The following is a 24313-nucleotide window of genomic DNA, read 5'->3' as shown; positions in this document are numbered from 1 at the left end:
GAGATGCAAATCTGGGGAGGCTGGGGAAGGGTCAGGAGCAGCCTGAGCCATCTCTTCGAGCTCCTTGTGATATCCCAAAGGCAGATGCAGGGCACTGAGATTCCAGACCTGATGGAGGCTCGATGAGGGAGACTGAGGCATCAGATCCACACCAAGAAGCTGGAATTGAAGACGCCTGTGACAGCTGAAACATTGAGGCAGTCATGTCCAATCCTGGTGGCTAAATATGCTCCTGGGAGAATTTCTTGCTTTACGTCCTTTAATATTTTTCCTATGCTGTGACCCAGTGCTACAGGCAATAAAACAATTTTTCCACCTGAAAATGATGTTTTGTCCTCAGCCCGAGACTGCTGAGGACTGTGCCCTGGTGCCCAGTGAGCTGGGGTGAGCTGGGCTCTGTGCCTCTGGCCACAGTCCATGTTTGAGCCTCTCAGCACCATTCATGGAACAAATCCCAGGTCCCTGGAAATCTGTACCCACCCACATCTGTTCTCCCTGCTCCATCCATCAGTACCAAACCCTGCTATGTGGATCCTAATGCCAGGGGCAGATCTGTGACTGGGGGCACTCCGAGCCCCTCTTTCTCATCAGGGCTTCGAGATTCCCAAAGAAGAGGATTGATGCCATGACTATCTCAAAAATGCCACATGAAAGTGAAAATTGAGCAAATTATAAAATGCAGATGAATTTTCAGGAGCAGAGAGACCAAATACAAAAAAAACCCAAGGCATCAAACTATGCAGTTTAGGCACAGGAAAGATATATCTTGACAAGAACTAATGTTTTATGTGGAGCAAATAATTCAGTAGTAACAGATTTGCACATTTAAAAATGTGGTATCAGGAAGAAAGTCCTGATTTCCCCTACTTCTCCTCTGAGTCCCTGACATACACAATCTCCTCACCCTGCTCTTAGTGCTGCCTCCAACACCCTCATCTTCCCTGACCCTCTCCTTCCTCCCCACGTGAGCTGCCACATTAGAATGGGCCTGGGGCTCCAGCTCTCCAATGTGGAGAGGGAGCACCTTCTCCCCAAGTGTGATGGACAATGCCATGGGTGGACTTTAGATGCAGAAGAGCCCACCCCACACGCCCCAATCCCCACATCACACCAGGGGCTGCCCCGAGCCCCACTCCCTGTGCCAGGGGCTGTTCTCTCGGCACAGGATCCTCCTCAGCCTTAGTGATTTACACTTCTATGGTTACTGTTCATGGAGACAGTTTGAGACCACCCCAGCGGAAGATGATGTGCTGAGGGAGTGTGAAAACAGTGGCCATGATGGTGGGACCAGCCACAGAGGGATAGGGAGTTGGGACCCCCACATCATCCCAGACTCCGCCACAGAGCCACCAGGAAATCTTCTACCGAGGCTGCCTTAGCAGCTCCCCGTGCTGCCTGTGCCAGACCATCTGTCAGTGCTCCCCATCTCTCCCTGCCACAGCCAGAGATTTGCACAATCAAGCCCATTTAACTGATGCTGGAATCTTCCTACCTGGTGTGAGGCTCTAAGCCTTATCTGCATTTAGGAATTGTGCTAAGCCAGCAGATCTCCTGTGTATTTGCTCTTTGAAAGCCCACTCTGAGGAGCTCTGGCAGGAGGGCCACATAAAGGGAAAGCCCCACAGCTTCAGCCCACAGATAAAGCTCTGCACCATACAAGACGTTTTGATATTTTATGCCAGCATTTGGCATTACTCCAGAAGAGCTCTGAGTTATCTTAAGCTTCATAAATGCAGCGCTAAAGCATTAGCAAGGGAATTGCTCTTAAGTCAAGGGTTAGAGGTGCACAGCAAAATGGGCTCTTAGGGGCTGCTCTCCCCCTGGCTTTGGGGGATAAGTCTGTATTTACCCTGCCTCCCCCCGCCCACCCTGGGCAAACTGTGATGCTTCCCAATGCTAAGCTGAACGGCTTTACTAAAACACTCCAGCAAAACAATTCCTCCTGGCTTCTAAGTACATAAAAGCATCAAAAAGTAAAAATGTATTCTAAACGATGGTGATTAATTAGGATGATGGATGAGGACAAAAATCTGGTTCCATTGTCTCCTTTGCACAGATGCAGGAACTGGTCTGAGTGGAGGAACCCAGGGAGGTCAGAACATGGGGGTCACACTGGTGCACTGCAAAGAATGGCAGGACACAACTGGGGCCACCAAAAACGTGCCAGAGGCTCTTTGCCTACATTGGCATGGGCAAGGCAATCGTATCTACCTCCGTGCCCACCCTGGGCTGCCCATTTTGCAGGAGCGGATGGTGGGAGCTGAGGAGCCAAAATAGATGGTCTTGAAATAATCCTGAAGGAGAGAATCAAGGCAGCTGCTCAAAGGCTTGTGCCAGCCTGGAGCTGAATCTCGCTCCAGGAAAGGTGCTGCAGCAAAGGGGACCCTGCATCTGATCAGGGAGCTCAGTCAAGAGCTGGAACATTGAAACAGCGACAGCAAAGGAACTGGGAAAGAGAAAACAGGAAAGAGCAAATGGCTTCTAAACAGTGGAAATGTTCCGCTATGGAGGAGGATGGGGCCTGGAGAGGGAGGATTAGCCAGCTATAAATACAAGCAGTGCTGAGTTAAAAGGCTAATTAGAATAGCAAAAAGAAATACAGCAGTACATTTCAGAGATGATTCTGACTAACAAAGAGTTTTTCAAATCTGTTTGCAGAAGTGAATATGAAAGAGAAAATTGGATTCCTATGAAATGATTTCAAAAATTGGAGGAGGAAAAAGGCAATGGCAGATCTCTTCAACAGCCAGGCAGGCTCCTGACATCTTCATCTGCTGCAAAGGCAAAGAGAAAGGTGACAGGTCTCAGTTTTCATGTTGTGGGAGGAAAAAGGAGCTGGTGACAAAGAGCAGTTTGTGCAGAGATGGGGCACAAAAGTTGACACCAGACATCCTCTGTGAGGCAGCCTGGAGAGAAGTGACCAGTCCAACTGCTTCAGGCTGAACTCGAGAGGCTGCAGCTCTCCCCTCCCCAAGGGTGGGAACTGTGTGGCCCTGTGACAAAACACATGGAGGGGACATTGCCACCCACCACAGCCCTTACAGCCCGTGGCCAGGGAGGGTGATGGGGCCTGAGGTCACCCTGGCTTCAGATCATGGGATGGAGCCAGCCTCTGGGGTTTGCAGAGCAAACCTCACTCTGTGGCAGCAAACCACTGAGCCCGTGGTGAGTAATCACCCACAGCCTCAGCATATGCCAGAAATGGCTCTAGCTTCCCCCAAAAGCTGGAACAGATGGTCCTCAAGTTCTTAACCCAATAAATGTATACAGACACACAGAGACACATGTACGTACATATAGATATTTATAAATATACCCACCAGTTTGACACCCTCTACCCCACCTCATCCTGCAGGCACGCAAGGCTGGGCTGCGCTGTGCGTTCCCCAGCCACGCTCACCCTGTTCTCCTCCCGTGACAGATTTAATGCTCCACTTTTCCCAAGTCTCTGGGACACAGGAACATTCCAACACTGAAAGAACTTGGATCTAGCCTGAGAGAGAGTGTGTCCCACACATGTGCTGGCCAGAAGCAGCATGAAAAAACAAGACTGGCACCAGAGCAGAGGGTAGTTTGGATTCACATCCTTCATCTGGGCTCCCAGTAGTTCCGGCTGTAGTGTGGGGGTGTCATCAGAGACCTTTGTAGCTGGAGGAGAGGGACTGACATCACCAGAGCTCATGGCGAGGTAAACAGCTGAGGATAAACGGGATGATTTTTATTCTTCATTTGTTCGTGACAGCACTGGTGGCTACTGTGACCAGAGCCACAGGTCACAATGACATCAGGCCATTAATAGGACAAAGAGTGACAACTGGGATGATTTAAGAAGCTGGGATGGGGCAGAGGGGAAGAGGTGCTCAGGAGGAGCAGACAAAGAGTGCTGCTGTCTCCTCCCTGGCAGACAGCACGAGCTGACTCTGAACCTGTCTGTGGCAGTGGGCAAACAGGGACAGCACAGTGGCTGTGGAAAGGCTTGGCTGGCTGGTAACTCTCTGAAATGAAACTAATTGCATTGCCTAGTAAATCCTAACAGCTACAATACCTTTGCTCTTCTCCAAAGATGCTGAGTTGCTTTATGAGCATTAATTAACTCCGACTCACACAACAAGCCTGTGAGGCAGGTACAATTAGATCCGTGGAGAGGGAAGTCCATAGCCCCAGGTCCTGGCAGTGTGCAGGGGGTCCCTACAGAACCGGCTCCCTCCCCAGGGTGTGATTACAGCCCAGGAGATCCCACTCCCAGGACTCCACTCTAATTAACCATCCCATCTCCCTGTGCACTCACAATCCATATTTATCATGACTTTCTATGACAGACAAAAGGCAAAACCATGAGAAGTTTTGCTAATAAACAGCCACCAGCAGCAGTCCTTCATCCTGGCCAGATCCAGAAGAGTCCATCTGTCCTCATCCCATGACCCTGCACTTCTCGGCTCCCACCCAACACACCCATCCCGTGCAGCCCATGGGGCTCTGTGGCTCCACATCAGTCTGGGTGTGCTGGGCAGGAGGCAGCCCTGGAGGCATGGGACACAGCATGCAGCTTCCAGACACAGCATGGGCTTGGCTCTGCACGGCTCGGTGTCCCTGTCCTCTCCCCCCTGAGATCTACAAGAGCCCATTCAGTACAGTGCCTGCACTCCAGAGAGTGCTCCCTGGGGTGTTGAGCAAGGGGAGAAGCAGAAAAATCCACAGACACACACCTAAATAAAATATTTTAAAGTGAATTTCCCATGAGGTGTCAGCAGCTCTTTCATATGGTGCTGCTTTTCCTGGCCGATCAAGTTGTCTCTCCAGCTGGTGGGAGACTGACTGCCAGCTGCCTATGGGAAAAGGATGACAGGAATGTCTCCTCGTGCCTGGAGACCTGCACTGGCTCATCCTCCCGCTCCACTCTTGACTCCACAAACAAATGGCTTCTTGCAGTAGGAGCAGAGAGGCAGCAAGAGGGTCAGCAGCCACCCTGGATCCCTGCTCTATGCCCAACGGGGAATGGAGTGGCAGGTCCCAGCAGGAGGTACATGGGGTTTTGCTCAGGAATGAGGAGCTCTGCTGCTCCCATGAGTGTGGAACAGAATGGAGCCATTTGCACCCACTCAACCCTGACCCACTGGCCAGCTGGGCCACTGCCCCAGCACTGGAGGTCTTGCTCTCCCTCCAGCAGCCCGTGGGATGCAAAGCCGTACAGCTTTATCCTTTGCCAGTCCCCACTGCGTGCCTGGCTGGCCTCTGTCCCTGTCCTCAGGCTGAGGGCATCTGAGATTGGTGAAATACTGTAGGAATTAGGGAGCAATGTCCTGTATCCCTGACCCATGGTCCCTGTGCGATGGCATGACCCTGGGCTAGGTGCTCTGCCCTCTCCACAGTCACTGGCACGACCCCAGAGGCAGAGGCTGTGCTATGGAGTGGGGCCAGCTGCTGTGGATGTCCCTGTAACAGCAGGCGTCACCTCCACTGGATACAAAGAGCTCTGTGCCCCCTGGCAAAGCCAATGCAGCTGAGCTGCACAAACTCACTAGGTCAAAGCTGGCCAGCTGCACCTTGCAACTTCTGTGAATGGGGAAGAAATAGTTATTTCCCCTAATTACAACTTCAATGCCAAATAAATGCCTGTCCACTATGGTAATTGCAATGTCACTGGGTGATTAATGCCTGCTCTGCACTCCAAAAACCTGCACCACATCTGCAAACCACAAGAAGCTGCACGCTGAGTGCCCCAGCTCCAGGCAGCTGTTCTGCCCCTGGCTCGTGCTGGGCCAGAGCACGGCTGCAGTGGGCACTGGCTGACAGAGCTGCTCTGCACCCTTGCCAGGAGCTGTGGCCATACCCAGGTCACAGCCCAGCCCCCGAGGCAGCTCTGTGTCCCCAGGGTGTGCAGGGCCCGGACCTGTCCCATCCCAGAGGCTCCTTGAAGCTGCTCTTGTCCCAGCCAAGTGACCCATCACAGCATTGATCAATGCCAGGCTGAACATCCACATCCATCCTCCAGCTCATCTCAGGTCCCAGTGGCAGCACTGCGCTCCTCCCAGGGGCTCCTGTGGACTTGCCATTGTTACCTGTACCCCAAAACAGCAACAGCACGGGAAGGGGGGCTGGCCCCACCCCCAGGTAGCCACAGGGCCAGCTGCAGGGAGCCGGGGCTGAGCTGCACATCCCTGGCTGCTGCCACTCCTGAGGGGCAGCCACTGGGGAGAGGAAGAGGCTTTTAGGTTTAGCTTTAAATGTATAGGAGGGTCTCAAACTGTGAGACTTGCTAACTACAGTTTAGAAAACAACAAAAGGAAATTCTAGAGAAAAACTCAGCATTTAGTCTCACCCCCACCCTCATTGTTTTTTTTCCTTATTCAAAAGAAATAATCATTTAAGCATTAAAAAACTCCCCAGTGCTGCTGATACAAAATGCAGTGTAACCTTGAATTATATGTAGCAGGGCTAGCTTTCATTATTTATTAGCAAGATCAATTAGAATATTCTGTTTGCAGAAGAATATAATCCAATATGTACTTCAAGCACTAACAGCTAAATATATGCTTATTTAAAAATCAATCTAAAAGTCAAGGTTTCCTTTGTAAATCCTTACTACAGATTAAAAAAAAAAAGCTTTGAGTGTTACCACCTGCTGAACGCTGTCGTCTCAAGGAGACAGTTATACATTTTAAAACATCTCATATGGGAATTGATTGCAACGGGCAAACAATTGCTGAACCCGCAGCGTGGAGGGCTCACAGCCTGCGTGCCGGCTGAGCAGCTCCCAGGGGTGAGCAGCTCCCAGGGGTGAGCATCTCCCAGGGGTGAGCATCTCCCAGGGGTGAGCACCCCAGGCACAGACCAGCCCTGCCCAGGCCGTGGAACCTGCCCGAGCCGGGCAGTGCCAGCGCCAGCGCTGCCCGCCCAGCGCCAGCCGCGCCGAGTGACTCACGCCGGCTCGCAGCATCCCAGCACAGCCTTGTTTTTCACTGACTTCCCCGAGCTGACATGGAGCCAAGGCATCCTCCTGCCAGCCCAGCTCAGGATCCGCAGTGTCCTCGCCTTTCTCCCCCGAATCACAGGTTTCTAAGATTAATGGTCATGTATAATTTATTGACCTCAGCCATGACCTTGGCCCAGCGTGCCGTCCTTTCTCTGCCCCGTGGCAACGGCGGCAGTGGGCTCTGGCAGGGCAAGGGCGCACGGGCAGTGCAGGGTGGGCAGTCCTGGCGGCAGAGGCGCCGAGGGGCTGCCCCACAGCCCTGCACATGCCCCGGCCCCTCTGCTTCTACTCCTTCCCCACCCTGCAGAGCCCTTTCCCCAGCCGTGCCTGCGCCCGCTTTAATCTCCCCCTGCTGCCAGCCAGGTGCGGGCTGCTCAGCCAGCTTCCCGCCTCTCCTTCTTCCTTAAGCCCTTTCTCTTTCGTCTTCCATTTTTAAATCTTATCTCCAGGTAAAGAGGGTATTTGATGCGATCAAAAAGTGACCTTTAACAAGGGTAGCAGAGCTTCAAACAACATCCCTGCAAGTTCATGCACACTCAAGTGTTAAAGGGAACAGTTCTCTGATCTCCTGTTCCTCAGTGGAAAAGTCGTTTCACAAAGATTTCTGCCAAAAGCTGGTGCAGCAGACTGAGGAAACTTTCTTAAAACCCAGCACCTAGAACTTGGCACAGGCTGTCCTTAGCTTCTGATAAACCAATCCTTCAAAATTTTTCAGTCTCAGTTTTTGCCAGCAAGCACTCCAGCCACACCACCCGGCACCTGGGTGGAAGGAGGGTTGGAACTGCGTGATCTTCCACGTCTTTTCCAACCCAAATCATTCTGTGAATCTCTGGAGCGTTTGTTTCTCTGCTCAAGTTCCCTATCTGTTGCCAGTTTCCTGCGTCTGACAGATTCCCGACTCTTCCCCCATCTTTCACTCAGCTGAATAAAATCCCTGAAATGACTCTTGTAAAGCATCCCAGCCATGGAGGGAGGTCAGACAGAAGCAATCAGAGGGATCAGTCAGTGATTAGTGGGCTGAAAATACAGAGCACATAGAGCACAGTGGACAGAAACCCCGAGGCTCCCCAAAGCCTCCTCAACAGCACCGTGTCCTGCTCCAGCCTGAGGTGCTCCCAGCCGTGCTGGGTGAGATGCAGGGAGGCACCAGCAGCATGAGCTCATGCATGCCATGTCTCTTCCTGAGAAAACCAGGCTGTTTGATCCACGAGCTGGGGGTCACTCCAGTCCTGGTTGAGACCAAGACCTACAGACTTCCCCTAAGCACCTTGCAGAGAAATTCCAAGTAGGAAAAGAGCAGCCAGAGCTAAGGGATGATGTGGGCACACAACAGTTTGCCTCCTGAGCTTCCGCTGTGCCATGAGGTCAATGGGTTGCAGTGCCGTGTCTCCCTGGGTCCTTGGCAGGCCAGAAGGGAGCAGGGGAGGGCAGAGGCCATGTTATACCAGATCAGGCAGCCCTGAGCCAGCACTGGCAGTGACACGACCCCCATGGCACCAGGAGGGCAGGGGGACACACATGGGGTCCCCCATCTGTAGCAGATGGTGCTGGTGCCTCCACAAGTGGCAGGGTGCCCGGAGTGGACAGACGGGAGCGGTGGGTGGGTGGCAATGACAGCAGTGTTCATCATTTCCGTGGCACTGTGCATGAAGGCAGCCGGCACAGCCTGCTGAGGGCACAGCCTGCAAAGGGCACAGCCTGGTGAGGGCACAGCCCGCTGAGGGCACAGCCTGCTGAGGGCACAGCCTGCAAAGGGCACAGCCTGGTGAGGGCACAGCCTGTTGAGGGCACAGCCCGCTGAGGGCACAGCCTGCTGAGGGCACAGCCCATGGAGGGCACAGCCCGCTGAGGGCACAGCCTGCTGAGGGCACAGCCCATGGAGGGCACAGCCTGCTGAGGGCACAGTCTGCAAAGGGCACAGCCTGCTGAGGGCACAGCCTGCTGAGGGCACAGCCCGCTGAGGGCACAGCCTGCTGAGGGCACAGCCTGCTGAGGGCACAGCCCGCTGAGGGCACAGCCTGCTGAGGGCACAGCCCGTGGAGGGCACAGCCTGCTGAGGGCACAGCTCGTGGAGGGCACAGCCTGCTGAGGGCACGGCCTGCAAAGGGCACAGCCCGCGGAGGGCACAGCCCGCTGAGGGCACAGCCCGCTGAGGGCACAGCCTGCTGAGGGCACAGCCCGTGGAGGGCACGGCCTGCTGAGGGCACAGCCTGCAAAGAGCACAGCCCGTGGAGGGCACGGCCTGCTGAGGGCACAGCCTGCAAAGAGCACAGCCCGTGGAGGGCACGGCCTGCTGAGGGCACAGCCTGCAAAGAGCACAGCCCGTGGAGGGCATGGCCTGCGCCACCCCGCTGCCAGGTGCTGCACCCAGAGCAGGGGCACAGGTGACCCTCTCCTGCCTGCTCAGCACAGCCAACCCCAGCGGCTCTGCTGGCCGACAGCGGGTCCCCTCCCTGTCCCCTGCTTCCCACCGTGCCCTCTGGGGACAGGGGCGAGAGGTGCCAGCTCTGGGTGCTCCTGGATGGGATAGACAGAGCTGCGCTCCCACCTCCAGCTGCCCACACACTCATCCCTACAGCACCTCGCCACGGGGATGGTGGCCCCCCCCCAAGCCAGCAGCCAAGGGGTTAAAGTGCCTCGTTACTGCTTCTGTAGCCGGGTTTCACTTATTTGCAGCCGGAATTCCCCAGGAGCCAGGGCTTTTACTAGTGGCTCTGCTGTAGAACCATGTCATTATAGATTGCAAGTTCCTTAAAGGTCAGATAACACAACACAATTGAATCATATTAGTGAGCATAGCGAGCTGATATTTTCCTAGGAAAACCCATAAAGCAGATTGTTTGCTGCAGAGAAACACACTGTTGTATAGCAAAGCCGGTGTAATTGTCTGCACAAACAAACAAGTGGTTTATGAGGAAACCCTCCCATGCTGCAGATCCTTGGGGCGGGAGCCAGCAGGACCAAGCGCTGGGCACCTCAGGCAGTTTGGATTTCAGCTGGGGTTACAGCACTGAAATACATCACAAAAGACAAATAGGGAAATAAAAAATTTCCAAGTTTATTGTTGAGAGACAAATACTCAATACTTCGTTTAATGTCTGGATGCAGGTAGTGGTTAGTCCAAGACAGTGCTATTAAAGAAACGCAGAATTGATTGTAAGGATGATTGAAGATTTCTGAAGAGCACAATTTTCAAGGCTGTGATGACCCCGCCTGTTTTTTTTTTTTTTTCTAATTTGCCTGTAATCTATTCCGACAAATCCTTTTATCACATTTATTTCCTTTCCAAGCTCCAAAAGTGTGATTAATTACAGAACTTTGCAGTCCTACTTACCCTACTGTATGCTCTAATTGTGCTTCCTTTTAAAATGGTTTTCCATCCCTAACAGACACCTTTCCTTGTTTAGCTCCTTTACTTTGTCCCTCTGACACCTGCTGTCCCTAACCCATTGCAGTGGCAGCCACCCATCCTGCCTGTATCCGCAGTTCCATCTGGAGGCAGCCAGCACCAGTGGCCTTTCTGTGGGGACAGGAAAGACACAAACCTCTTCTTCCAAAAATTTGTGTGCTTGTCAGACCCTAGGGTCTGCAGCCCCTCTGCCAGCCTGGAAATTCTCATTTGGTTCTAGATGTAACTTCAGAATGAAAAAGCAACTGGAATCAGCACAACTGCTTTAACCTTCCCCAGTCATAGAAGGAGGAGGAAAAGTAATTAAAAAAAATTTGAATAGACAAAGCCACATCTCCTCTCGTTGTCCTTCAACACCTGTGTCAGCTGTCCAGGGCAGCAGAGCAGGAACACCACTGGCTCCCACTCCCACCTGTGTCAGCTCTCCTCCACTGCATTTCATCATGTCCCAGCCAAACTGTGGTGAAACACAGGCAGAAAAACAATTAGATTTAAATCTCGTTTCCTCTTTCTATCTTGCCTTTTTCTTTTCTCTATTTAGATGCTCCTCAGTGCACTAATAGGATTTGTGTTTAGCACAGTGCGAAACGAATGATTTATGGGTCTGTCCACACTGCACTCTCCCAATGCCATTGCAGCCCCTTGAAAGGGCACTCCAAGAGTAGCCAGATGAGAGTGTTCTGGCACTATGTGTAATTCTTTGTACACACTGCCCACACGATCACTGCCATCCTGGCTCTCACAGTGCCTCTGTGCTTTCTTCACACTACACTTGGCTCTGCTTAGGGAGGAAATGGGACCAAGACCCTTGACCAGCTTCAGCCCCTGCTGCCATGCACCAGCCACGCTGCTTCCACAAACCCATCTGCTGGTTTAAATGATGTTTCAGCTCAGATTGACTTCTGCCTCATCTAAGCCAACCAGGGGCTCAGTCCCTGCATTTCATTACCAACTCGTAATGCAAAGGCTGTGTGAGAACTGACCAGACCCAACAACTCGAGCATGGTCAGGAGCACAGCGCTCTGAAGGCTGCAGCGACTCAGGTGCCAAAGTCCTACCAAAAGTCTCTGGGACTGGTCACATTTTCCTGGTGGCTCTGACTGTGGCTCTGTCAGCACAGCTCCTGCAGCTCTGCGACAGCAATGCCCTTCATTAATTCCTAATGCTGCCCCAAGTACATCTCATGTCCTCCAGGGTTTGGCAGCCCCTGTGAGCTGGGGCACAGAGCACAGCTCCCTACCTTCCTTCTACATAGAACAAGAAGCCAAATGAAATAATGAAAGAAACTCATTTTAATGCCACAGAGGGAATTGTTTTATTGCTAAAGCAGCAAATAGAACTAATTGAATCCACTGGAAAAAAAAAAAAAGGAGCAAAGGAATGGAAAGGGTAGGTGTGGAGCACAGACAAAAAGGGCGAGCTGGAGCCTGAATATTCATGGACCTAGAAACCGCAAATCCTTGAATGCAAAATATCTTCATAACTGATCGTACTGCCAATGGCAATGCACGCACAGCTTGGAGACAGGCTTGGAATGTTTGCATTTACAAGATTTTTTTGAAGTAATATTATGGAACAAATTCTCTGGTTCATTAAGCTGCTTTGCACCTCCCTGGTAAAAGAGAACATCCTGGGAGGGAGCACCAGGACTGGCACAGGTTCCCAGCGATGCTGAGCGCAGGGCAGGTGCAGGGCACAGCCCTGGGACAGTTGTGGTGTCCCCAGCACCAGGCAGTGGGGCAGGCAGCTGCCTGCCTGCTGTGGGGAGCTATCAAGGCAGCTCTGACCTCAGCCCCTGCCACGGGCTGAGAAAGGTACTGTGTGGCTGGGCTGCGAGTTCAAGCACTTCACCCCAAACCACCTCCCCCTGCACATGCCAGTTACACCTGCCACAAGCTTTTAAGTTCAGTTTTCAGTGAATTTCAATTTTCAGTGGCAACATATATATTAATATGGGGGTTACATTTTAATTAAGGCAGCACTCATGTTCTTCATTACAATACTTAAAATACTAAGTCATCCAGCAAGGAACATGAAGGATATAAATCCCATTAATGAAGAAGGAGATACATAACCTGCACTGTATGCTCCAGCACAGAGGCACCAGTACAAGATGACTCTCATATGAAGTGCAAGATGAGAAAGCTGGATTAGAAATGCAGTTTATACTCTCAAGGGCCATACAATGTTCATTTGGACCCACAAGCCCTGAACCTGCACCCCAAGGGCACCCAAAACACCAGTCCTACATCAATCTATTTTCCCCAACCTGAGGAAGAGCCTGAGGCACAATGCTGGCTGCTGGGTGTGCTGGTGGGGGTATTCCTGGGTCCCTCCTGGATGCTGATGGCCACATGTGCAAGGGGAAGGGCTGCAGTTGAGACCCTCCCCAACAAGAGCAGCAGTGCTGCAGGATGAGGGTGTCTCCCCAGCCTTGGGGTAACTGGGGGCTCAGCTCTCCACAGGCTCACTGGAAGACAGAAGTACAGGTGAAATCCACCTCTCTGCAGAGCCCTCCCTTCCTCCCTACACCAGCATCCCAAATCTTACCCTCCAGGCACAGCAAAGAGCTTCAGGCTCACCTCTGCCTGCAACACACTCCAAGCGTTAGAAGAAGTTAATAGGGGTCATGGGCAGAGCCGCAGAGGGCACTGCCCTGCCAGAGCACCCCGGGGAAGGACCCTGAACTGGGCAGCAGGAGATGGACCCGTCACGGTGCCATGGGGCAGAGCCAGCCAGAGCCCCGCTCCCGCATCCATCACCCCCTGACAGCCAGCAGCTCGGAACTTGCACACTAATAAACAAGCTCCTTACACAGCCTGGCCATGGGAAAGCACTTCTTCACCGCCACCTATGGAAAAAAATGGCTGAGGAGTTCCTGATAAGGTTTTCCAAAGGAACCCATCTGCAGCAGAGACATGGATCGCCTCCCACTGAGACGACCATATCCCAAGACAAGAGTGCTTCAGAGTATTATGTGGGAACAGAGCAATAATAAAACACCTTGCTGTAACTTTTGCAGCAGTGGCTCTAGCAGAAAAGCCTGTAATGATCTAATAACACATTTCCCTTGCTGCCATTGCAGCCTTGTGAAATCCACGGTAGTTTAAGCCGTAAATCCATCCCAGCTCTTCCTTTGTCATTAATTGTTAGGCTATTTGTATCACACGTTTCACATACCAAATAGACTCCAATTTCATGGTGGGCTAGACTGCAGAAACGCTTCTTTTAATCTTTTTTAATTTTAAAGTGATACCAAACTTTAATATTTTCTAATGCAGTGTATATTTTACTCACATCTAATAGTATCACTACAATTTAGGAGCAATAAAAGTCAAGCTCCCGTCTGTACAATAAGCTTGCAGCTCTATTTCCAAAGTTCAATCAGTTAACCTAGGAGAGCAATAACTTCCCTACAATGAGTAACGGTGCAGAATAATATTTAGATAGAGATAAACCCTTTTTGCATAGGAAATTGCATTAGATTTGCTGGGTCTATGAAATTCTCAGCAAGATGCTTTAGTTTACCAATGAAGTTGTTGCCTCAGGCATTTTTCCACACTGTTTTGATTTTTGGGGGGGGGGGGTGGTTCTAGATGATTTTGAGCTGAGTAAGGAGCCGTTATCATTCCAGATCCCAGCATGTGAAGGAGACCCAGCAACAGAGCTGGGGCAGCCTCTTCCCCACATTGGCAGTGCAGGATGAGCAGCCCAAACAACAGCTGCCCCATCTCAGGGGTTGTGCAGCTCTGGGGTCCCGCCCCTCCACGCTGCACCAGCCCCTCTGGGCTTTGCCCTCCCAGCTCCAGCTCCCGGGGGTCACGCACACGGTCACAACAGCAGCAGTGCCTGGGAGCTGCCAAATGTGCTCATTTGGCCACATACCCATTTCTCTGGGGGAGCCATTAACACAGACCGAGAGCAGCGACACTGCTGAGTGCCGTCCCTTCACAGCCAGGCTCTGGGCAGATGTAATGTCCTCTTTTCTGTGGCACAGCTCAGCACCAGCACCACCCATGGCCCAAACATCCTCCCTCATGCTGTGAAATCACCGTCCCCACCAAACGGCCTGGACCAGAGCCCCTCTAGTTCACACCTGACTGTGGATTTGCCTTTCTGTGCAACAGCTCGTGTAGAGGAGGCAAAGCCCTTTCTCAGGGTACCCAGAGCTCTTTCCTGATGTACCAGAGTCTCTCAGTGCACCCTCTGGCTCTGCAGGCCCCAGTGCCACAGAGCATGAAGCAAAGGTGATTGGTAATTCAGGAATTAAAAGGGTACAAATAGAGAGCCCTAAAATGAGCTTGAAAGTTGTGAGTGCTGACAGTGCAGGGGAATGGCACTGTGGGATCAATGCTGGCGCTCCCCAGGGAACAGACCAAGGAGGGATGAAGCAACAGCCAGTTAAAGACCTCCAGGAGCAACGACTTTAGGATCCATGGTCTGCCACCAGCATTTCCTCAGTCAGCACTTTGGATGGAAAACAATCAGTTTGTTGTTGAAAAAGCAGGAGCAGAGGCGAGTAATTGACAGTTTGTCACCTGCACAGGTGATGCAGCACCTTCCACCCAGAGCTGAGTTGGGAGGTGACCCCTTCCCACATGTCTGGGGCTCAGGGGTGGGCAGCAGTTGAGCCTCCCTGGGCACAGAAGCACCTGGAGGAGCCTCAGAGCCTCTGTGGCTGGTGCACCCCCCATGTCATCTTCAAACAGGCTGGGGGGTTTGTCTCTCCCCTGGCTGGGAGCTGCAGAATCCAGCCACGGTTTAACACCCAGCCCCGATGCTGACGTTGGCTTCCCGCGCCCACAGCTCGGCTCATTGTATGAGCGTCCATCAAGAACAAAACCAGAAAGGGCAGAGCTGGGGCTGAAATAAAGTTATTTGCAGATGTGGATGAACACTAATACTAAATATATCAGTGCATCCATCTCAATGCAAGATGAAAGGAAATACACTCTAAAACAAAGGAGAACTGCGGATCTGGGCTATCACAGCAGCGCTGCTCTGCTCGGATCCAAAATGATTACTGCTAATAAAGGAGGGGGCCAAGTTCAGTCCAGCCTGGCTCTGAAGGGAATGGAAATCAGATTTTGGCTTGAAATGTGTTACAGCAATCTCTGTAATACAAAATAAAGTCTGGCAGATGGAGTTATTTTTATCCAAAGCTAGTTCTTTTTAGTAGGTCGGTGGCTATAACTGATGTCCCTTTGCTATTTCCTCTTCCCCCAGGTCTGCCTGCCTCAGTTTCTCCAGGCCCTGACAAGATTGGAGGAGACAACTCCAGTATATTTTGGGAGGATCCTACTTAGCTGTAGAAATCAATTGTGAATTTTGCATCCACCCCCAGCATTTGGCCTGTTTATATTGCCAAATATATTCTGTAAAGAAGTACTGTACTTCACAGGAGAGCTTGTCAAGGTAAATACCTTCATTTACATAAAATGTGACTAGCAATTGAAATGTTAAAGCCATAAAGAGCAAGTTTATGATCCATCCTTGATGCCTGGATGTATAATATGACAAGGGGGGAAATACTGTGCCTTGTGACATTTACTAAATTGGTGTGTTGACACTGGGGAGGGAAATGGGAAACTTTGAAAAAAAAGGTTGGAAGGTTTTTTTGAGGGCTGTTTTTTTGCTTTTTTCTTCTTCCTTTTCCTAAGTATGCATCTTCTCCCCAGCCTTCTACAGTCAGCTTTCAACACTCTCCTTCAGCTTGGAAACTGCAGCTACCTAAACAACAACTGTGGAGAGCAATGCCCGTGTGCCATCATGGAGCAGAGTTGGGGCAACAGCTTGGCCATGCCCTGGGAGAGGAGCTGCCCTTGGCAAGGTCAGGGCCCAGTCCTGCCCAGCCACTCCCCCCATGCCCCCAACAGGTACAGAATTCCAACAGGAATTTCTCACTGTGATTGAAAAGACTCTTGTAATTCTGGGGTTTCCTTTAGACTTTCTCAAATATAGGGGAAACCAATTTAAACCTCATACAACCCAAAATAATACTTATTGAGAAGTGGATTAAAAGGCTAAAATGAACTGCTGCTCACATGCACACAGCAGTGAAATTACAATATCTACACTGGATGCTCTGGAAAGTTTGATTGTGCAGGTTCTTCACTTAGACTCCATACAAATGCTTCAACCATTCATTCATGCTCATACCCTCTGCAATTCATTGAAACCACTTCAAGCAAAAATCATTTGAAAGAAATTACCTCTGTGTATCACACTCTGAGCAGTGAGAAATGTCCCACATGAACCAGCCCAACCCCCAAAGCAATAAAATTTCGGCTGAAGTGCATGAAATTATGACTCAGAGAAAAGAAGTCCCCATGACAAGAAGAGGTAAAAGAAACCCATGAAAAGAAAGACTCTGACCTTTGTCAATACCAGGTGTCACAAATTTGTGTTGGAATTTTGACTTTGAAAGTCTAAAGCCTTTGCCCATAACTTTCTTTGAGAAGCTGTTCCTTCTCTGCCAGTCTGGGGCTAGGTGCAGAGCAGAGTGAGCCTTGCTGAGGCAGGGAGCAGGCAGGGGTCAGGTGTGTCACCTAACCCAGAGAAAGTGAGCACCCAACACTTCCCCTTTTGCTTCGCCAAGGGGCTATTTTTCCCCGGGCCTATTTTTGAGTTTTCTGTAACTCTACATGCACGAGCAGCACTGCATTTACAAAGAGAGCTAAGCTCACAAAATTTCACATCACAGGTAACACTCAAACTGTTAGCAGCAAAGCACCAGTGTTTACAAAGTGGGTTATTGAGCAAAATCCTAGAGAAAGGATGTTCTTGAGACTGCAGTACAACAGGTCAATGATTTCAGGGCTGGTGACATGTGCCCGTTTCCTACATGCTCCAAGGGAGGTTTCAGCAGTCATTGGAAGAGGCGTCCCCACCGTGTGTGGCTGGTGTGCTGAGCCCTGTGTCCATAACCCTGCCAAGGGAGCTGTGTGGCTGCTCCTGTTCACAGGCTCCCCACACACGGGATCAGAGTGGGAGCAGGGCAGGGCCCCAGCTGGGCATGGTGGTGGGATCTCACCCCAGTCACTCCTCTCCACTCGTCTGAGGGGATGGGGCCGGACACCTCCCTGCCGAGGCAGAGGGGGCCTGGGGGCTGCCAAGGGGCACAGAGAGCACACTGCTGCCTCCCAGTCTTGCTCCCACCTTTCAGCACTTTGTGCCCTCAGTCAGCTACAAATACACTTCACATGGAGGCAGAAGCAGGGACAAGCCCTGCTGCCAGTGTGTTGGTCCTGGCACTTCTCTCACTCTCTTTGCAGGAGGAGCCAGAGCAGCACATAGGGGCTGCAGGTGCTGAGAGCAGCTGCCATTCCCATGGCTACAACTGAGCAGCATGTGGATAACCATCATCAGGTGATAAAACACTGCAAAGAGACACAATCCATTCCTTCATCCCATTCCTTGAGCTAAAACAGAGCAGAAAGGAGGGAGACAACTGCTGCCCAGGAAGGGTGCAGGGTGGGTTCCCCTGGCCCAGCACACAAGGCAGGGGCAGACCCTGGAGACCCCCAGCTCTGGCACAGAGCAGATTCACCGCAGTAGTTGCAGGATGCAGAAGAAAATCCATGCCTGCTGCTGGAGGCCTCTCGTCAGCCCCCAGATGAGTAAAACATCGGGGCAAAGCCTGACCCCTGCTCACAGCCCCCAGCCCAGAGCCGAGCCAGTGTCAGCAAAGTCCAATACACTGGATCCACCGAGGGGAGAGGCAGCTGAGTCACTACATTTCAGCGAAAGCCAACTCTCAGCAGGGCCCAGAAACAAAATCAATACACTTTCCCTAAGTTACCAGAAGTGCAATGGGTACAAAACTCTGGGAAGGTCTTTTGCAGAGAAACACAGCAGTTCCCAGGCTCTGCAGCAGTGCCTGTGGGCAACAGCAGACCCCAATCCATCCGCCCATTGTAGGTGTTCCCACAGTGCCATCAGCACAGGCTCACCGTGCTGATGGAAAGGGTTTGATTTCCTGAATGCCCTGAGCCGATCAGAACAGCACAGGCATTACCCAGCAACACAATTACAGCTCACAGCGAGCTACAGCTCACAGCGAGGTGACACTGTGTGGGATGAGGCTGAAATGGCCCCAAGCTATTGCTGCCCAGCAGCTGCTAGGGGATGTTGAAGAAGGGTCCCCCCACATATCCCTGGACACAAATCCAGCCAGCAGCCATGGCAGAAAAGCCAGGTGCTCCAGGATCACCCCTGGGCACGCAGGGCTGGCCCCACTGCCCGAGCCACTAGGTCAGCAGCACAGGAAGGAAGGGGAGATGGCCCATGGGGAGCAGAGCCCATGGCAGAAATAATGCACAACAGCCACCTCCCCATGCACACGAACTCAGTGTCCACAGGGATGTCACAGGGAGTGCCAGCCCTGGAGCCACAGCCAGCGGCTGGGGGAACCGCTGACTCGTGAGCACGTGTTCATTACTGAGAGAAGAGCTCCCTGTCATGGCATTATTCATTACTTGTATGAGGGCAGCAGCTCACCAAATAACACACAGGCCCGACTGCTTGGGAGAACACTCCAAAAAACCCAGACAGGCGGTGCAAATAACATTAGACATGCAAGCCATTCCACTGCCTGTCATGGTGACTGCTCCTGCAGCGGGGCCACTCCACACACACAGCTACACCCTGTCTGAGTGCTCAGCACTGGGGGCCCAGGGCAGAGAGGGGAATGTGATCTAATCACAGATAGTGCTGCAGCCTCTGCATGAGGAGAAGCAAGGAGTAAAGCAATGTGCATGTACACACAGAATTTAACTCTTCCAATCAGCGAATCTTAAAACTCGATTTCAACTCACCACTATCAGGTGTTCTCTTTGTGTTATGGAAATCATATTCATGTTAAAACTGCAAGTTTGTTTTCAAAATGCTGTTACAAATCCCCAGTTTTTCTGCTGAAGGCAGTATGTCAAGATAGCCTTGAAAGCGTAATGTGACAGACTGAACCTCGCCCCGTGCTGAGGTTGCAGGCAGCTGGGGATGGTGCCTGGGAGCCCTGGGCTGTTTCACTCAGCTCAGAAAACCCCAGGGGTACCCAAGTGATGAGGTCTCCTGTGCTCGTCATTTGCACCAGCAGAAAGTCACAACTAAAGCCCCGCATGGTGGGGCTCAGAGCTCCCACTCCCTTCACACCTAAAGCATTTCTCTTCTGAATTCCCAGACCTGTCACCAGCAGCATGTGAGCATCCCGAGGTACTGGTACCTGCACAGGTGACCCCGGTGCACCACCCACAGTGCCAGGGCAGGGCAGCGTGGCCACTGCCCAGTGCCAGACAGGATCACCTCCCCCTCCTTCTCCAGGCACACAAAGCCACTGGGACCACACCGACTCCAGGGCTCCCCTGCAGACCCCTGCCCCCCTCCCTGGGTTCTCTCCTCTCTAAGATCAAACCAAAGTCTCTAACACCACAAGGGGACAAAACCTGTCCAGGTGTTGGACACTGCAGGCAATTTGCAGTTCCCATTATCCACAACATCCCTACACAACTGTGTGCCCTTGATCCAACTCAGACATGTCCCGAATGCTGTGCCTGTGCTTGTAATGAGCATTTGTGGCTGTAATCTCCATTCCTTGGCCTCAGAGGCCTCTCTGTCATTCTTCCATCCTTTTTGTGCTCTGAGAAAGGCTCTTAGTGCTTTTCCAAATGCAGGGTAGCTCAGGGCATAGCTCATGGCATGGGACATGCCCACTGAGGCATGAGCACCACACTGGAGAGAGCAAATGCCTGCAGGCCAGCCCGGCCACGGGGGACATGCAGACATCACTGTGTGCCTGGGCATGTGAGACAGCAGGGGACACTTGGACACTGCCTAAAGATCAGCAGCAGCTCTTGCAGGAAGGATGGCATATCCTGGGGAAGGAAGGAGCAAGTTAAAGTCAATGGCTTACAAAGGAACAGCAGAGGAAGACTGGATGTCATTTAAGGAAAGCTGTACCATGGAACTTGTCCTTCAGACAGCACAGCATTAGGACGGACAGAATCATAAACTGCAAGCACGCAAACAGTTCTGGCAGTATAACAGAAACTAACCAAAACTAATCTTGGCCCAGTTTGCACCAGTTTGTGTGTGGGAAGACCTCTGTTTGCAATTGCCACATGAACTGAGCTAAAGACATCAGAGACAACATACAAACCTTCAGCTTTCCCTACAGGTTCCCAGGAAAAAACAGAGCAGGCAGTGTGGAACTGCCATCCTGACATGCCACCCTGCCCCAGCAGCACAGACCTGGTCTCCCCTAGCCCAGTGTTTGCAGCAGTTCCAGCCACTGAGAGATCCTGAGCCAGACACCCAAAGCGTTCAGGGCTTGCCAGTCTCAAGGCAGCAAAGACACAGGTAATGCAGCATGGAGTACACACAAAGAAATGGCAATGCCCTGATGCCGTTTCCATTTCACACAAGAAACCAAGGTGGAGAAAGCATTTCCCTTTCTTCCAGCTCCTCAAGGCTGGGAGATAATCTTGTGACTGAATGGCAAAGCAAGGAACCCTGAAGGTCTGCCATTCCCTTATTTCACTATGTAAGAAAAAACCTGACCATGTTAAAAGCTCACAGTGTGTAATGCAGAAGTCACCGTAAGGAGATACTAGTAAAAACTTCAGTAGTCGTTTCTTTGCTAAAAAAATTGACATTTCTGTGGGTAGGAAAAAGCTCTCCAATTACTCTACCTGGGACACATCTGTGAGCTGTCAGCCTCCCTGGTGCACTCAACCAGGTAATCTCAGGGACGGTCAGGAAAAAACAGCTGCTGGGACGGATGGCGATCTTACCCCATATTCTGCTTTTGGTTTGTGTTTGATGGCACTAAAAGCCAGACCATGATGACGGCCTGGCACCACTACAGCACCAGGGAAGTTGTGGCTGCTGCTGAGGCATGGACCACCAGCAGTGTCCTGCTCCTGCAAGGCTGAACATTCTTGGAAGGACAGGGGACAAGCACATGTTTGGGTTGGGCAGGTGTGAAGACAGCTGTAGGTCAGGCAGCCAGGGCTGCAATGGCACAGAGCACCAGAGTCATTTCTTTACCCTGTGCCCAGAGCATCCATCCTGCAGCCTGCTCTGCCCAGACCCTCACACACCAAGGGTGCCCCAACCTGTTCTCCCACCTCTCCCACCCGAGCAGCAGAGCTCCAGGGCTTGAAATGAGCGGCACACACCAGAGAGCTGCTGCAGGGATGGAAAATACCAAACTGCATCTGCAACTGAAAACCTGTGTGTGTGCCTCTGACTCCACGAGAGGAGTTACACCCACTCACTAGCCCTTTTCTAGTAGCATAACTTTAAAGATGAAAAACCAGCTGCTCATCATATTCAGTGCTTGATCTTCTGCCTGTTTTGAAGAAAAACAAACTTTTTTTATACGCCACTTTCTATCCTCTTCTAGCCAGTTTTCTAAACTTATTTTTCAAGGTAAGACTTTCCTCCAGGAAAATTCAGTACAATAAAATACTGTGTTGGAAATGATATCTATAAACACAAAACCATAGCCAGTCCTTTAGCTCTTCCCCCCATCAGAGCAGCACACTGAAAATACTCCCAGGGATAAGCTCACTTTTTCAGTGCTGATGTCCACTTCCTTGAAATCCCCCCAGAAAATCCCAGCATTTCACCAGAGCCAAGCGGATGCCACACCAGGTGTTGTGAAGACTTTGCTTCCACAATCCCCACAGAAAACCGCCTGGAGTTTATCACTTTTAAATACCTCTGACATGTAAACCATGTACTTCATTTTAATAAAGAGTGACCAGATAATCCAGGCACTAACTAGCCCGCTGCCTCTCATTTTTAGCTTCATTTTCAGAGCAACTAGGCAGCTGCCATACTAACCACAACAAGAACTTCACCAGTTCAGCCACAGACCACTTCTTATCAAGGACCAGTATGATTTGCTTTGAACAGTGCTACTGGGAATTTAAGTTCTACTGATGTGCTGCATTCTGCTCAGAAATTTGTAAGCGAGAGAGAAAAAACACTGAACCGTCATAATCCATTGGTTTGCTAAACCTGTTAAGACATTTAACACTTCCTTACCGCAGTCCAGTGTTTTCTAATCACCAGGACTTTTAGCATAAAATTCCTTTAAAATATTACCCAACGTCAGACAACAGTATTTAGAGACTTCTTCACGAACAGAATTAGATTTTGTCAATGGAAAAAAAAAACTTCCAGGCGTGGAACTTGTTGAATAAAGAGTAAACCTCATTTGTGAAGCAAAGCCTGTGCTGGCATGAAGGCAGCATCCTCCAACCCTAGCAGCACCTGGAATAACTTGCGATCTTGTTTATTTCAGTAATTATTAATTACCGACCTATTTAGGCGTATTTTTCACCAAGTACAGCTGAACTGCTACGGTCTGCTCACACACTCTGAGCCACCGAGAAGGATGTTATTAGCGATTTCCTGCTTTCCCACCAGAACAGCGCGTTTTCAATCACCGCCGCTGCCAGGCGCGGTCCCCGGCGACCTCCCCGCCTGCCCCGGCCCCGCGGCTCGGCTCTGCGGCTCCGCGCCCGCCGCGCCCCCGCGGACACACGCGGCGCTCCCGGAGCTCGCACCTGGGCGCCGGGTGCCACCGGGGGGCAACACGGGATCCCCGGGAGCACCCGGGAGCTTCCCCAGCCCCGCACGGACACGCATTCCTCCCTCCCCCCACCGCCGCGGATCGCGCCCGCAGTCCCCGGCCCTCACCTGTACCACTCCAGCCCCTTCTCGTAGTTCCTGTCGAAGAAGTGGGGCTCGGTACCCACGGCCCGCACGTCGGGGTGCGCCCGGATGGCCTCCAGCAGCGCCCGCGTCCCCCCCTTCTTCACCCCGATGATGAGGGCTTGCGGCAGCCGCTTCTCCCCGTAGTCCGGCGTGGTGCTGCTGCTGCCGCCGCGGCTGCCCGGGCTGCCGGCCCGGCTCAGCTCCTCGTCCGTGGTGCTCGACTCCTGCGGGTCCCTCTCGAAGGCTCCGCTCTGCGCCGTGATCACCTCCCCGGGGGCCAGCTCCGTCCGCAGCCAGGTGCCCGCCGCCCCTTCCCGGCTGCCGTTGGAGGCCCGCGGCGGAGCGGCCGAGGGCGCCGGGGCGCCGGGGCTGCCCGGGGGGCTGGCGGGGGAGCGCGGGGCCGCCGTGCCGGGGAAGGCGGTGGGGGAGCGCGGGGCCCCGGAGGCCGCCGAGCCGGGGAGCGCGGCGGGGGAGCGCAGGGCGGCGGGACCGGTGCCCCCCATCAGGCTGTAGCACAAGTAGGTGAGGCACAGGGAGAGGCTGCACATGCAGAGGAGCTTCCGCGCCGGGGGCCCCTTAGAGCCGCGCCCGCCCGGCACCCCCGGCTGGGCGGGGGGGGACATGGCTGCTCCCCGCTCCTCGCCCCGGGCACCGGGCGCACATGGTGTCAGCCGCCGCCCGGCCGCCCCAGCCGCATGGGGCGCCGCTGCCTGCCCGCCCCGCCGCCGCCGGTGGGGGGGGGGCCCGCATGGCACGGTCGCCGCCGGCCCCCGCCGGGCACCGGGGCGCTTGGGCTCCGCGCGGCCGCGCTCCGGTGCCACCGGCTCCGCACTGTTGCCGCCCGAGTTCCTGCCGCGAAACTTTGTGCCGGGTGGGAGGCGGGAGCGCGTTCCCGGCGCGGGGAGGGCCCGGCCCGCCCCCGCCCCCGCCGCCGCCGCCGCCGCCGAGAGCGCGGGGAGCGCGGGGAGCGCGCCGGGCCGGGCGGCGGCAGCGCGGGGCAGCGGCCGGGCAGCACCGCGGACAGCGGCGGGCGGCGGCGCGGGAGCCCGGAGACCCCCGGCCCCGGCAGGCCCAGCTGCCGCAGTCCGCTGGCCCGCCCGGCTCGCCGGGGCCGGCCCTCCGCTGCCCCACGGCCCGCCTGGCACACCTGCTGCCCGGAGCCACCCGCCGGGCCGCAGCCGCTCGTGGCAGCGCTCACGGCACAGGGC

General features: G+C 53.0%; 1 protein-coding gene across 1 annotated transcript in view; it reads right to left on the bottom strand.

The window, feature by feature from the left end:
• The window catches only part of HS3ST4 (heparan sulfate-glucosamine 3-sulfotransferase 4), a 59174-nt gene extending 35368 nt beyond the window's left edge, over positions 1-23806 (bottom strand). The window contains exon 1 of the mRNA XM_063414460.1: positions 23088-23806. Coding sequence (XP_063270530.1) covers positions 23088-23728 — 641 coding nt within the window. The 5' untranslated portion in view covers positions 23729-23806. The remainder of the gene's footprint in view (positions 1-23087) is intronic.
• Between the last annotated feature and the right edge of the window lie 507 nt (positions 23807-24313).

Source organism: Prinia subflava, chromosome 17 (genome assembly GCF_021018805.1).
Source record: "Prinia subflava isolate CZ2003 ecotype Zambia chromosome 17, Cam_Psub_1.2, whole genome shotgun sequence".
NCBI classification, from domain to species: domain Eukaryota; kingdom Metazoa; phylum Chordata; class Aves; order Passeriformes; family Cisticolidae; genus Prinia; species Prinia subflava.
Note: the sequence above shows the minus strand (reverse complement) of the source record. Positions and strands in the feature narration are given on the sequence as shown.